The 12,051-nt window shown below is 43.4% G+C and overlaps 1 protein-coding gene and 1 pseudogene across 1 annotated transcript; both read left to right on the top strand.

Annotated features, from left to right (window-relative positions):
• Positions 1-874: 874 nt before the first annotated feature.
• Positions 875-2,129, top strand: LOC123491309 (ribonuclease inhibitor-like). The gene is made up of 4 exons (XM_045221599.1): positions 875-929; positions 1,252-1,425; positions 1,708-1,881; positions 1,994-2,129. The coding sequence occupies exons 1-4, from the start codon at positions 880-882 to the stop codon at positions 2,034-2,036; spliced, it is 441 nt and encodes a 146-aa protein (XP_045077534.1). The 5' UTR covers positions 875-879; the 3' UTR covers positions 2,037-2,129.
• Positions 2,130-5,165: 3,036 nt separating this feature from the next.
• Positions 5,166-10,767, top strand: LOC123491199 (annotated as a pseudogene).
• Positions 10,768-12,051: the final 1,284 nt, after the last annotated feature.

The raw sequence follows: 12,051 nt of genomic DNA, 5'->3' as shown, positions 1-12,051 counted from the left end.
CATATCACAACCTGACTGAGAAATCCTGTGAATGTCTGGCCTCGCGCTCACCTCAAAGGTGTCCAATCTGAAAGCTCTGGACCTGTTTCAACATCGCTGAAGGACTCAGGAGTGCAGCTACTGGCGAGCCGGCCTGGCCAAGCCACACTGCCGACTGGGAGACTGAACCTGTCCGTGCAGGGTGAAACAGGATGGCTTTTGCCGCTCTGGCCAAAGCTCTCAAATCCAACCCCTCGCACCTGCGAAAGCTGGATCTGAGCGGCAACGAACCGGGAGAATCGGGGTGTTTCATCTCATTGACGGACTAAAGGTTGTTAAGTGCGCAACTGCAGATCCCCTGAAGTGAGTATTGAATCAATGAGTATTAAATAAATGTCCACAGAACCTGTTGTTCTGATTATGTGTAGGCTTGCTTTACCCCCACTTGCAATATCCTTCGGTAAGGAAATACAGTTGTTGGTCTTCTAATTTTATTTTAATCTTTATTAGGCTTTCAAATTGTAAGCTGGGCCTGGAGCTGTGCCAGGCTCTGGCAGTGTTGCTGATCGACAACCCCAGACACCTGAGAGAGCTGGACATCAGTCTGAACAACCTGGGAGACAGGGAGTTGGAGCTGCTCATGGATTTACTGAGGTTGACCCAGATTTACAAATTAGAGTGGGTACCAATAAGGGACTGAATGTGTATTGCGACCACACACTGAATCAGAAGTCGAATATTCACTGTAATAAATGAACCATCTCCCTTTCAACCAGGTTGTACTGTTGTCAGCTCACTGAGAAATGCTGTAAGCACATGTCTGGATGTCTGGTGAACATCCCCAGTCTGAGGGGAGCTCAACCTGAGCAACAACAACCTGAAGGACGAGGGGGGGTCAAGATGCTCTGCAACGCCTTCGGACTGCCCGGCTGTCAACTGGAGAAACTCAAGTAAGTTAGCTAGCTCACGGAGAGTTGTGCCCAATTCCATGTACACCAGATTAAATCAATTTAGACAATTTTGGCGGGCCAAAACAAATCACTTATGGGCCGAATTTTGCCCGCTGGCCGCCAGTTTGCTTTGCTGGCCATATGAGCTGAATAGCACAACACATTCAAACTTAGCGAATTTGTATATGAAATTTGTATTTTTGCTATCTTATCATTTTCCAAACTCCTTTGATACCATACATGCATATTAAATAATAAAATAATTGATTAATTAATCAATGAATTGACATTGAAGAGTGTTGCCCTTCTTCCGTCTCTTCAGTCTGGCGCGCTGTGGCTTCACGTCTGAAGGCTGTCGTTGGGTGGCTGGAGGGTTCAGTTTTGGCCCCACCTTCCTCAAACAGCTGGATATCAGCAGGAACCACCTGGGTGACTCGGATGTTGCCGCGTTCTTCCTGTTCCTCAAAACGATACGCTTTTCACTGGAGACCCTACGGTGAGTACAGTGATTAGACTGTACAATTGTAGAAGGCCTAACTGTTCACCATTGATTAGTTTAGTTGATAGATATATTTTATAATTGAAATGGCACATCAGTGAACAAAACTACTGAGGATGACTCGTGTGTGGTGATTTAGAAGGGACAGTACACTCAAATCAAATGAGACTACTTTGGATGTCTAAACATTTAACAATCTTTGATTTTGGACTGTAATGTTGTGTGTATTTGTAGAAAATTTGCTCAAATGTTAAATAGTCTCCCCCCACACACACCTAGAGTGAGTGACTGTAAGCTGACAGAGCGATGCTGTCCGGAGCTGGTCGAAGCTCTCAGCTCCAAGCTCACCAACCTGAAAGAGCTGGATCTCTCTAGAAACGAACTGGGAGACAGCGGTGTAAAAACAATCTGCATGGGACTGACCTCAACAACCTGTAAACTGGAGAGACTGTTGTAAGTAACATGTTGACAGTGTTCATACTGTATTATAAGGATATTCACAAAAAAATGCATTTATAATGCCTTGTTGAATAGGTGAAGTGAATATCCTCTGTCTCTCCCCCAGTCTGAGATGCTGTGGGATCACAGCAGAGGGCTGCTCCTCCTAGCCTTAGCCCTGAAGTCCAGCCACTCCAGCATCACAGAGCTAGGCCTGATGGGAAATGACACGGGAGAAGATGGACTGAGAATTCTCTCTGCCATCAGGGGACGACCCACGCTACAAACTACAGACTCTAGAGTAAGTACTGGCGCCATCGAAGCTCAGAAAAGTTACCTGTTAATGTTATCATACAAACAGTGTAAAATGTTTTTTTCTTTCTTGCACTTGAAAGATATTCTCTAGATATACTCTAGAGATGCTGCCCTCTTGCTTTAGCTTCTTTGAGCGAAATGTTACCAATAGGTTTTTGTCTACGTATTCATAATTTGTAGGCCTACATTAGTGCGATGTAATGAGCTTGGCCTACAGGTTTTATTTGTTATTAGTCCATTTGTTAAAGTTATTCTTCTTTCCAGAATAAACGATTGAGAGTGGCTTTGCTCGCTGGAGGTGGTTCTCGGCTCAACCTTTTCCCAAATCTGGAGTGAAGTTACTTAATGAGGAACACTCTGGAGTGAAGATACGAAAAGATTGGCTCACAAGTCTCGACACACAGTACTTTCAGGTGAACAGTAGGCACTTGACCTGCTTTGGACCACATTGACTGATTCACTGACTTTTGAACCCTTTTAAAATACCTTACAGTGACATGCAGTGAGCTGTATCCTGGCTGCTCACACTTGAACAGAAGGCCAATGATTATTAACCTAGAAACAGATATTGGCTGAAAGTGGCTGAAACTGACACACACAGTGTTACTAACTCTGTTCCTCTGGTCTTGCTACAGTATCAACCCATTTAGCCTTAGCAGAAGCTTTACAATATGTTTTGGACGTTAATATGTACACCAGAATGTATAGCCTTTGTAACAGGCACCTCTGCTCCTCAAACACACGTGACCGCCTCTTGAGAACATTGTCTTAGCCAACTACAGTACGAAAAGCTAGCAGTTTGGTGGAGTGAGGTTACGAATCCATTTCAGTCACGCATTCTCTGAGGGAGAAGGATGATGCAGTGTTTTTCATTTTAACACTGGCACATTACCTTGGTTTAGTCTTTTGTTTTTCAATGTTTTTATTTCTTTTTATTTCTTTTGAAAGTGCGTTTTCATCAAGATGACCAAATGTATCAGAATGTATACAGTAGTACAACTATGGGTTGATTTACTATTGTTGGGTTCAATGTACATTTTACCCAAATATACCTAGCTAGCAGTGAGGGGGGAAAAAAGTATTTGATCCCCTGCTGATTTGTACGTTTGCCCACTGACAAAGACATGATCAGTCTATACATTTAATGGTAGGTTTATTTGAACAGTGAGAGACAGAATAACAACAAAAAAATCCAGAAGAAGCATGTCAAAAATGTTATAAATTGATTTGCATTTTAATGAGGGAATAAGTATTTGACCCCTCTGCAAAACCCTTGTTGGCAATCACAGAGGTCAGACGTTTCTTGTAGTTGGCTACCAGGTTTGCACACATCTCCAGAGGGATTTTGTCCCACTCCTCTTTGCAGATCTTCTCCAAGTCCATGAAGGTTTTGAGGCTGACGTTTGGCACCTTTCGAACCTTCAGCTCCCCCTCCACAGATTTTCTATGGGATTAAGGTCTGGAGACTGGCTAGGCCACTCCAGGACACTAATGTGCTTCTTCTTGAGCCCTCCTTTGTTGCCTTGGCCGTGTGTTTTGGGTCATTGTCATGCTGGAATACCCATCCACGACCCATTTTCAGTCCCCTGGCTGAGGGAAGAGGTTCTCACCCAAGATTTGACGGTACATGGCCCCGTCCATCGTCCCTTTGATTCGGTGAAGTTGTCCTGTCCCCTTAGCAGAAAAACACCCCCAAAGCATAATGTTTCCACCTCTATGTTTGACGGTGGGGATGGTGTTCTTGGGGTCATAGGCAGCATTCCTCCTCCCCTCCAAACACGTTGAGTTGATGCCAAAGAGCTCGATTTTGGTCTCATCTGACCACAACACACTTTCACCCAGTTCTCCTCTGAATCATTCAGATGTTCATTGGCAAACTTCAGACGGGCCTGTATATGTGCTTTCTTGAGCAGGGGGCCTTCTGCTGGTGCTGCAGGATTTCAGTCCTTCACGGCGTAGTGTGTTACCAATTGTTTTCTTGGTGACTATGGTCCCAGCTGCCTTGAGATCATTGACAAGATCCTCCGTGTAGTTCTGGGCGGATTCCTCACCGTTCTCATGATCATTGCACGCCACCGAGAGGTGAGATCTTGCATGGAGCCCCAGGCCGAGGGAGATTGACAGTTATTTTGTGTTTCTTCCATTTGCGAATAATCGCACCAACTGTTGTCACCTTCTCACCAAGCTGCTTGGCGATGGTCTTGTAGCCCATTCCAGCCTTGTGTAGGTCTACAATCTTGTCCCCGACGTCCTGGAGAGCTCTTTGGTCTTGCCATGGTGGAGAGTTTGGAATCTGATTGATTGATTGCTTCTCTGGACAGGTGTCTTTTTATACAGTTAACAAACTGAGATTAGGAGCACTCCCTTTAAGAGTGTGCTCCTAATCTCAGCTCGTACCTGTATAAAAGACACCTGGGAACCAAAATCTTTCTGATTGAGAGGGGGTCAAATACTTATTTCCCTCATTTAAAATGCAAATCAATTTATAACATTTTTGACATGCGTTTTTCTGGATTTTGTTGTTAATCTGTCTCTCAATGTTCAAATAAACCTACCATTAAAATTATAGACTGATCATTTCTTTGTCAGTGGGCAAACATACAAAATCAGCAGGGGATCAAATGCTTTTTTCCCTCACTGTACCTCTATTGGTAATAATGGTTTTAAAAAACGTACTAATGGGAGGTATAACTACAGAAGCTTTCAAACTTTGGTCATAAGTTTTAGGTCTGGTCTCCAAATGTGTTTGAACCTACTGCAACAGTCTGGTAGATGCTGTATTTCAAGTTAAACAAGTGCCTTTTGAGTTGTGTGATTGTGCGTGACACACAGTTCTCTACTATTTTTCTCCTCTGCTCTTGTAATGTTCTTTCACAAATACCTTGTAGAACACAACAGTTTTTGTTAATAATAATAATATGCCATTTAGCAGACGCTTTTATCCAAAGCGACTTACAGTCATGCGTGCATAATTCTTTTTTTGTATGGGTGGTCCCGGGGATCGAACCCACTACCCTAGCGTTACAAGCGCCGTGCTCTACCAGCTGAGCTACAGAGGTTCTGGTCAATGCTATGAACTGAATGTTAATACCAGAACATCTGTTGGAAAATAAATAATATTATTAAAGTCATTGTATTCTATTCCACTCAAAACGAAGATCTTAACCTAAACTGGTACGTACAGTATGTCTGTTTGAGTGTGCTTGTATGGGTGGTCTGTTTGTGTGTAAATGTATACCAAATTCACAGCTCTGTTTGACAATCATACCTCTCATGTTCACAAATTGTTACAATGTTACACATTAATGACCGTATGGCCTGATTCTCTGATTGTTATGGTACGTCACCACCACCTGGTGGCGAAAAACACGAAATTCTCCACGAGGGGGTTAAACTAATGACGTATGTGAAGCCAATAGCGGCAGCACCAACTACTGCGTCCCTAATAATAAACCAGACAGCATCTTTTGATCCACGATCACTGGCCGAATTTTGACGAGCGCCTCTATACAAACTCAGGTATGATACCATTTTAGCTACAACAAGTTAAAGTATTTACAAACCGTGGTCTGCATTTTTAAATGTGTGCTGTGAAATTATGTTCCGACAAAGGTCGGTATAACGCTGGATGTAATAGTGTTATGCAAGGCAGTCGGCTTGGATATATTGCAGTCTCCATGTGGAAATTACAATAACAACGCGGCTGACACTATTAGCAAAATAATGAGGTTGTTCGCGAATGTAACATGGCGCCGTTTAATACCTCCCTCAGGTATATCTTTTATCAACCGACGCTGTAGCCTTATGTTTGGATAACGCGAAATAGTTACCAAGACAGCAAGATGCATGCATGACACTGGCGTCATTATTCGCAAAACTAAGGCAGTAGTCTGTTAATAGCCTACCTATTGCTGTCCCGCAATGTCTTTCATTGCTTCATAGGAGCAAATAAACATGTAATATAATGGTCACAATACCATTATTTTGTCAAGTTTTTACAACTACATAAAATGTTCATTGTGTGTTTACATGGTATTTCTTTGATATCTTGTTAATAGCCATGTTATGTAAAAAAAAACCTTTATTTCAGTGTCAATTGTAGCAGGTGTTTAGGGGAGTGTATGAGGAGGGAGGGAGGGGTTACCTAGGTAAAATTGCAAATGGCACCCTATTCCTTATAGGCTATAGTGCACTATTCCCTGTATAGAGCCCAGTATACTAAATATGGAATGTAACCTTGATGTATATTGATTGATTGACTGGCTATTGTTTCTATGACTGTCTCTTGAAATATTAAACGGTCCAAATACTGTTTGCACCCACCAGTATCCAGTGTCATCATGAACATGGCTGGGCAGGCTTTGAGAACCAGGAAGGATAATAACAGCTATGTTGTTGAGAAATAGCTGCTTTTCTTTCACTTGTTCATTCTTTCAGATGACTTCGCTCTCAAAATGGTGGCAAGCCACTCAGTGAAACGTTAGACACATTGTCAGGAGGGAATAGAGATAAGGGGTGTGAATGGTTCTCTGACTGAAATGATGATGTGTGAGGGAGAAGAGGTGTGTGTGTGTAATGCAATAGTCTACAAACTGTTGTGAGCTTTCTTTGTTGCTTACAGACTTATCAACAAAACAAAAGCATTGCAAAGGGAGACTGGACTCGTCACTAGTATTCATCAATTTCACAAATGTTTCTCTTCTTATAATAATAATAATAATAATAATAATATGCCATTTAGCAGACGCTTTTATCCAAAGCGACTTACAGTCATGCGTGCATACATTTTTGTGTATTGGTGGTCCCGGGGATCGAACCCACTACCTTGGCGTTACAAGCGCCGTGCTCTACCAGCTGAGCTACAGAGGACCACAGTTCTTAATACCTCCTAAAATGTAATACATTTTGCTCAGTTAATGACATTAATTCCTAATAACTTGCAACAGTCTACTCCAGCGTCTTCCTGAGTGAACAGCTATGGGCAAGGAGAAGCTTCACATCAACATCGTGGTGATCGGCCATGTGGACTCAGGCAAGTCGACCACCACAGGCCACCTCATCTACAAGTGTGGGGGCATCGATAAGAGGACCATCGAGAAGTTTGAGAAGGAGGCCGCTGAGGTATGGAGGTGGCCAGACACAAGTAGCTAAACGAAACCACGCTTTCTGGTGGGAATGTATTTAAGGTCTATCCTGTTGTTATGCAGGATCGATGAAGTTGGAGTCTATTGTCAAACCTTACGCCAAGCTCTGTATTTCAGGGATATGGTATGATTCCACTTTGAATCCATACCATTGAACTGAGCATTGACTTATTTATCTCTCCATCTCTCTCTCTCTCGATTTTGTTCAACATAAAGTTAAAAGAGACAAACAAACGGCACTGACTTTTGACATTAATTTGGTCTCTCTTTAGATGGGGAAGGGCTCGTTTAAATATGCCTGGGTGCTGGACAAGCTGAAGGCAGAGAGGGAGCGAGGCATCACCATCGACATCTCCCTGTGGAAGTTTGAGACCAGCAAGTACTACGTCACCATCATCGACGCCCCAGGACACAGGGACTTCATCAAGAACATGATCACTGGCACCTCTCAGGTATGGGCTGCAGACACTACCGTATCCAGCTGTCACTAAACATGGACCCTGACTAAAAGTTTAGCCATGGGCCTTTTTATTTGGTACATATGGGCCCCAAAACTAGAAGAAAGAAGAGCATGAATCATATTAAACATGTCTTCTTTACTCTTAGAAAACAAAACCTTTGACCAGGATTACGTTGGCTACTCTGAAAATCAAACCGTTATTCCCGGAATCCATAAATGGCACCATTAAATTTTGTTATTATGTTTACTAGAAGAAATTGCTTATTATTTCATGTAACACTTTATGCTTTCAAAAATCTTTCAAATGCAAACAAAATTAAACGTCATGGTCGCTTCCCGTCTCCTTCTCGCCACAGGCGGACTGTGCCGTGCTCATCGTGGCGGCGGGCGTGGGCGAGTTCGAGGCGGGCATCTCCAAGAATGGGCAAACCCACGAGCACGCCCTTCTGGCCTACACCCTAGGGGTCAAGCAACTGATCGTAGGCGGTCAACAAGATGGACTCCACCGAGCCCAACTACAGCCAAAACGCTATGAGGAGATTGTGAAGGAAGTCAGCACCTATATTAAGAAGATTGGTTACAACCCAGATACGGTGGCCTTCGTTTCCCATCTCTGGCTGGAATGGGGACAATATGCTGGAGGCTAGCCCTAACGTTAGTATTCTTCTTCTACTTATCTTTTTCCAAGGCAGGGTGACCACTTTATATTCCTAGGACGCCACCTTATTACACAATAGAGTTGCAGATGCAGTCGTGCACACCACCACTGAATTACACTGCCCAATTAGTATAACTACAATTGGATGAAAAGGTTAGTTTTACAAGGTGTGTTAATGCATATTACTTATGTAGGCCATAACGCTTAAGTTATGCTTGTTCCTAATATTTTGTCTGTTCCCTGTAGATGACATGGTTCAAAGGGTGGAAGATCACCCGTAAAGACGGCAATGCCTCTGGAACCACCCTGCTGGAGGCCCTGGACGCCATCCAGCCCCCCTCCCGCCCCCACAGACAAACCCCTCCGCCTGCCACTACAGGACGTCTACAAGATAGGAGGTGAGGCCCTGGGAGGTGGAGATCACCTTACTGGGAGGAGCTTGTGGGCCCCCTGCCTTCCGGGGAGGGGCTACGCCAGTGGCTTTGGGTCAATTCCATTTAAATGGTCAATTTGGCTAGTGTGGTGCAATGAAAGCCAAAGGGTTTTGAGTTGTTTTTTCAGCTCTTACATTAATTTTATTTTGATGTTATACCTTGCACTCAGGCTGGGATTCAATCCGGGCTGCGTTCGATCCGCAATTTAGCACACTTGACATTTCACGGGAATTTACAATTACGCTGACATCTGCAGCGTTTACCTTGAATGCGATCTCTGCAAGAACGCGGTAACATTTCCATTAAAAGCTACAATGTCTACAAGTGCAATCGGATTGAATCCTGGCCTCAGAGACTTGAAAGATTGCCTAAAACCTTTCATGCCTCTCACCTCCCTCTCTCCCAGGTATTGGTACGGTCCCGGTGGGGCGCGGGTGGAGACGGGCATGATCAAGCCAGGCATGGTGGTGACCTTTGCCCCCGTCAACGTGACCACAGAGGTCAAGTCAGTGGAGATGCACCACGAGGCGCTGACCGAGGCCATGCCCGGAGACAACGTGGGCTTTACGTCAAGAACGTGTCGGTAAAAGACATACGGCGAGGAACGTGGCTGGAGACAGCAAGAACGACCCCGCCGATGGAGGCGGCCAACTTCACTGCACAGGTCTGGATAGGAGAGTTAGCTGTGGAGAACATTGTGTGTCTGGATTGGAAACGAGTCATACAGACACCAATTAACATGCTGTTTTTGTGTGTTTCATGAACACCATTCACCACACTTTTTAAGAAGGAACAAATAGCATAGAGTCACAGAAGAAAAATGACAAGTGTGTGTTTCCTCCCCTCCTCCCCCCAGGTCATCATCCTGAACCACCCAGGTCAGATCAGCGCCGGCTACGCCCCTGTGCTGGACTGCCACAGGCCCACACGCCTGTAAGTTCGCTGAGCTGAAGGAGAAGATTGACCGAGCGCTCGGGCAAGAAGCTGAGGACAACCCCAAGGCCCTGAAGTCTGGCGACGCTGCCATCGTTGACATGGTCCCCGGGAAGCCCATGTGTGTGGAGAGCTTCTCTGAGTACCCACCTCTTGGTAAGTGATGTGTGTGTGTGCCCTCAACCCAGACCCCTATTGGGGACAGATGACATTACCTTTGTCATATCGATATTACAGAACATGCTCTGTTCATGAGATAAGAAGTTATCCCGTCCTTCTTCAGTCTTGGTGCTCCTTGTCTAGAACTAATCACATTTTCCATTTAGTGAAGTTGGGGCTGTTTTCAAAGTGCTACAGTTGATCACAAATGTCATTGTATCATGTGTTATAAAGCCTGCAATAGACTGAAATACGTTTATAATAAAGTCATTACAAATATGACTTACATTTGATCATTCTCTCCATCCTCCCAGGGCGCTTTGCGGTGCGTGACATGCGTCAGACGGTGGCGGTGGCGTGATCAAGGCAGTGGAGAAGAAGGCTCCGGTCCACGGGGCAAGGTCACCAAGTCGGCCCAGAAGGCCCAGAAGGTCAAATGAACGTTGTGTTGGGCTTGCAACGTTAGCGTCCGCCACCGTAAAACCAACAACCCCATTACCCCCCACACCTCTCCTACACACCATAGTCAAAGTCTGGTCCATGCTCACGATGCATCGCAAGAGCAGACGGAGGAAAAAAATCATACGGTATATTCTTTAAGGAAGTGTTCTGTTTTATATATGTTTTGGTCTGTTTGTTTGACTCTGTTTGTGGTTAGGATACACTGAGTGGAAGACGATTTAAATATCTCCTCTAGATGTGTGCTATTGTAGTCAGTTAAACCTCAATAATTGTATTGATAGTGTTGGTTTGCATTAAACTAGCTGCTAGTTAATGTTATTAAAATGTACAACATTTTTTAAGTTGATAAATGTTGAAATGGTGTTGTGTTCCAGCTTCCAAAGATATGTGTTCTAGCCTGTGTTCCTATGGCTGCTTGCATGTTCCCGATACATTTTCAAAAAGATATCAGATGTTAACATATTATAGCACCTTGCTTGGCTTAAAAGCTCCCTTGCACTGTTCAAACTTTATCGATACTGTGTCCTCTACACCTTATTGTATGCAACCTGTAAGCTTGATCTAAATCAAAGACATTAAAAAAGTCTTCAAACTTACATGTCTGTCATTTTTCCGCATGATCATTTAAATATGGGTTGACAGTTGAAAAATGAAAATCATTTTCAAGGTAATAAATAGCCGACTACGCTGCTAAAAAATGCCAACACGCAGCTATAAAACATACACTGACCACGTACACCACAATGCTCATAGGCTAGCAGAACATGTCTGTAAATATGTCACAAACATACACTTGAATTTCCTTTTTTGTTTTTATTGCTGTATGACAATAAAGTTCCTTTAGCATTTTTCATGACGTTACAGGCTTGATGGAGCTAACTGAAATTATTACTATCGTATAGGTATGTGTACATAATTTAAATAAATTAGGATAGCGATCGTATGAGACACTCATGACATTTCTAAAGGCCAGTTTCACGTGGTAATACATAGTCTGTCTGTGGATAAATAATGCCCAAATCAGATATCATTTTTTTTACAAGGGACGAAAGAAAAATGAAGGATGTGCGACCATTTCAGCACAAAAGGCCAACAATTGGGTGCAAATGAACATGTTGAAATGGACAGTATATCACTAAGAAAGGCACCATATTATGTACTGCACGTTTTGTATACTTCACATATTCTGGTAAAGCCTTCAATAAGGATTTAATCGACCATAAATGTTAATGCTAATGTTTCTGTTTTCCAATGGTATGTGTACTGGAGCTTTAGATGTAGCGTACAGAACAATTTCATTCTGTATTTAATGTTGTTTAGAATTGGTTTCTCTCTTTTGAAACATCCCCCTTGGCGAAACATCCAAGAGTCCTTACCTGGATCATGTTCAGTAGGCACGAAATGTTACAAAACTTTTGAAACCGATGAGGTAGCCTAGTACCTGAGGCTGAGCGTGTCCAATTAGTTATTTTTGCATTCCGTTTCAAAATGTTTTGCTACATTGTGCCCTATTGAACATGACCCTGTTGTACCTGAATCTGTACCATTTAAAGGGATAGTCCACCCAAATTACAAAATTACATTTTAATTTTGGTACCTTGTAAATAACTCGCTGTCCCT

This window comes from Coregonus clupeaformis, chromosome 7 (assembly GCF_020615455.1).
Source record: "Coregonus clupeaformis isolate EN_2021a chromosome 7, ASM2061545v1, whole genome shotgun sequence".
NCBI classification, from domain to species: domain Eukaryota; kingdom Metazoa; phylum Chordata; class Actinopteri; order Salmoniformes; family Salmonidae; genus Coregonus; species Coregonus clupeaformis.
The sequence above is the reverse complement of the archived record's forward strand: the minus strand, read 5'-3'. Positions and strand labels throughout refer to the sequence as shown.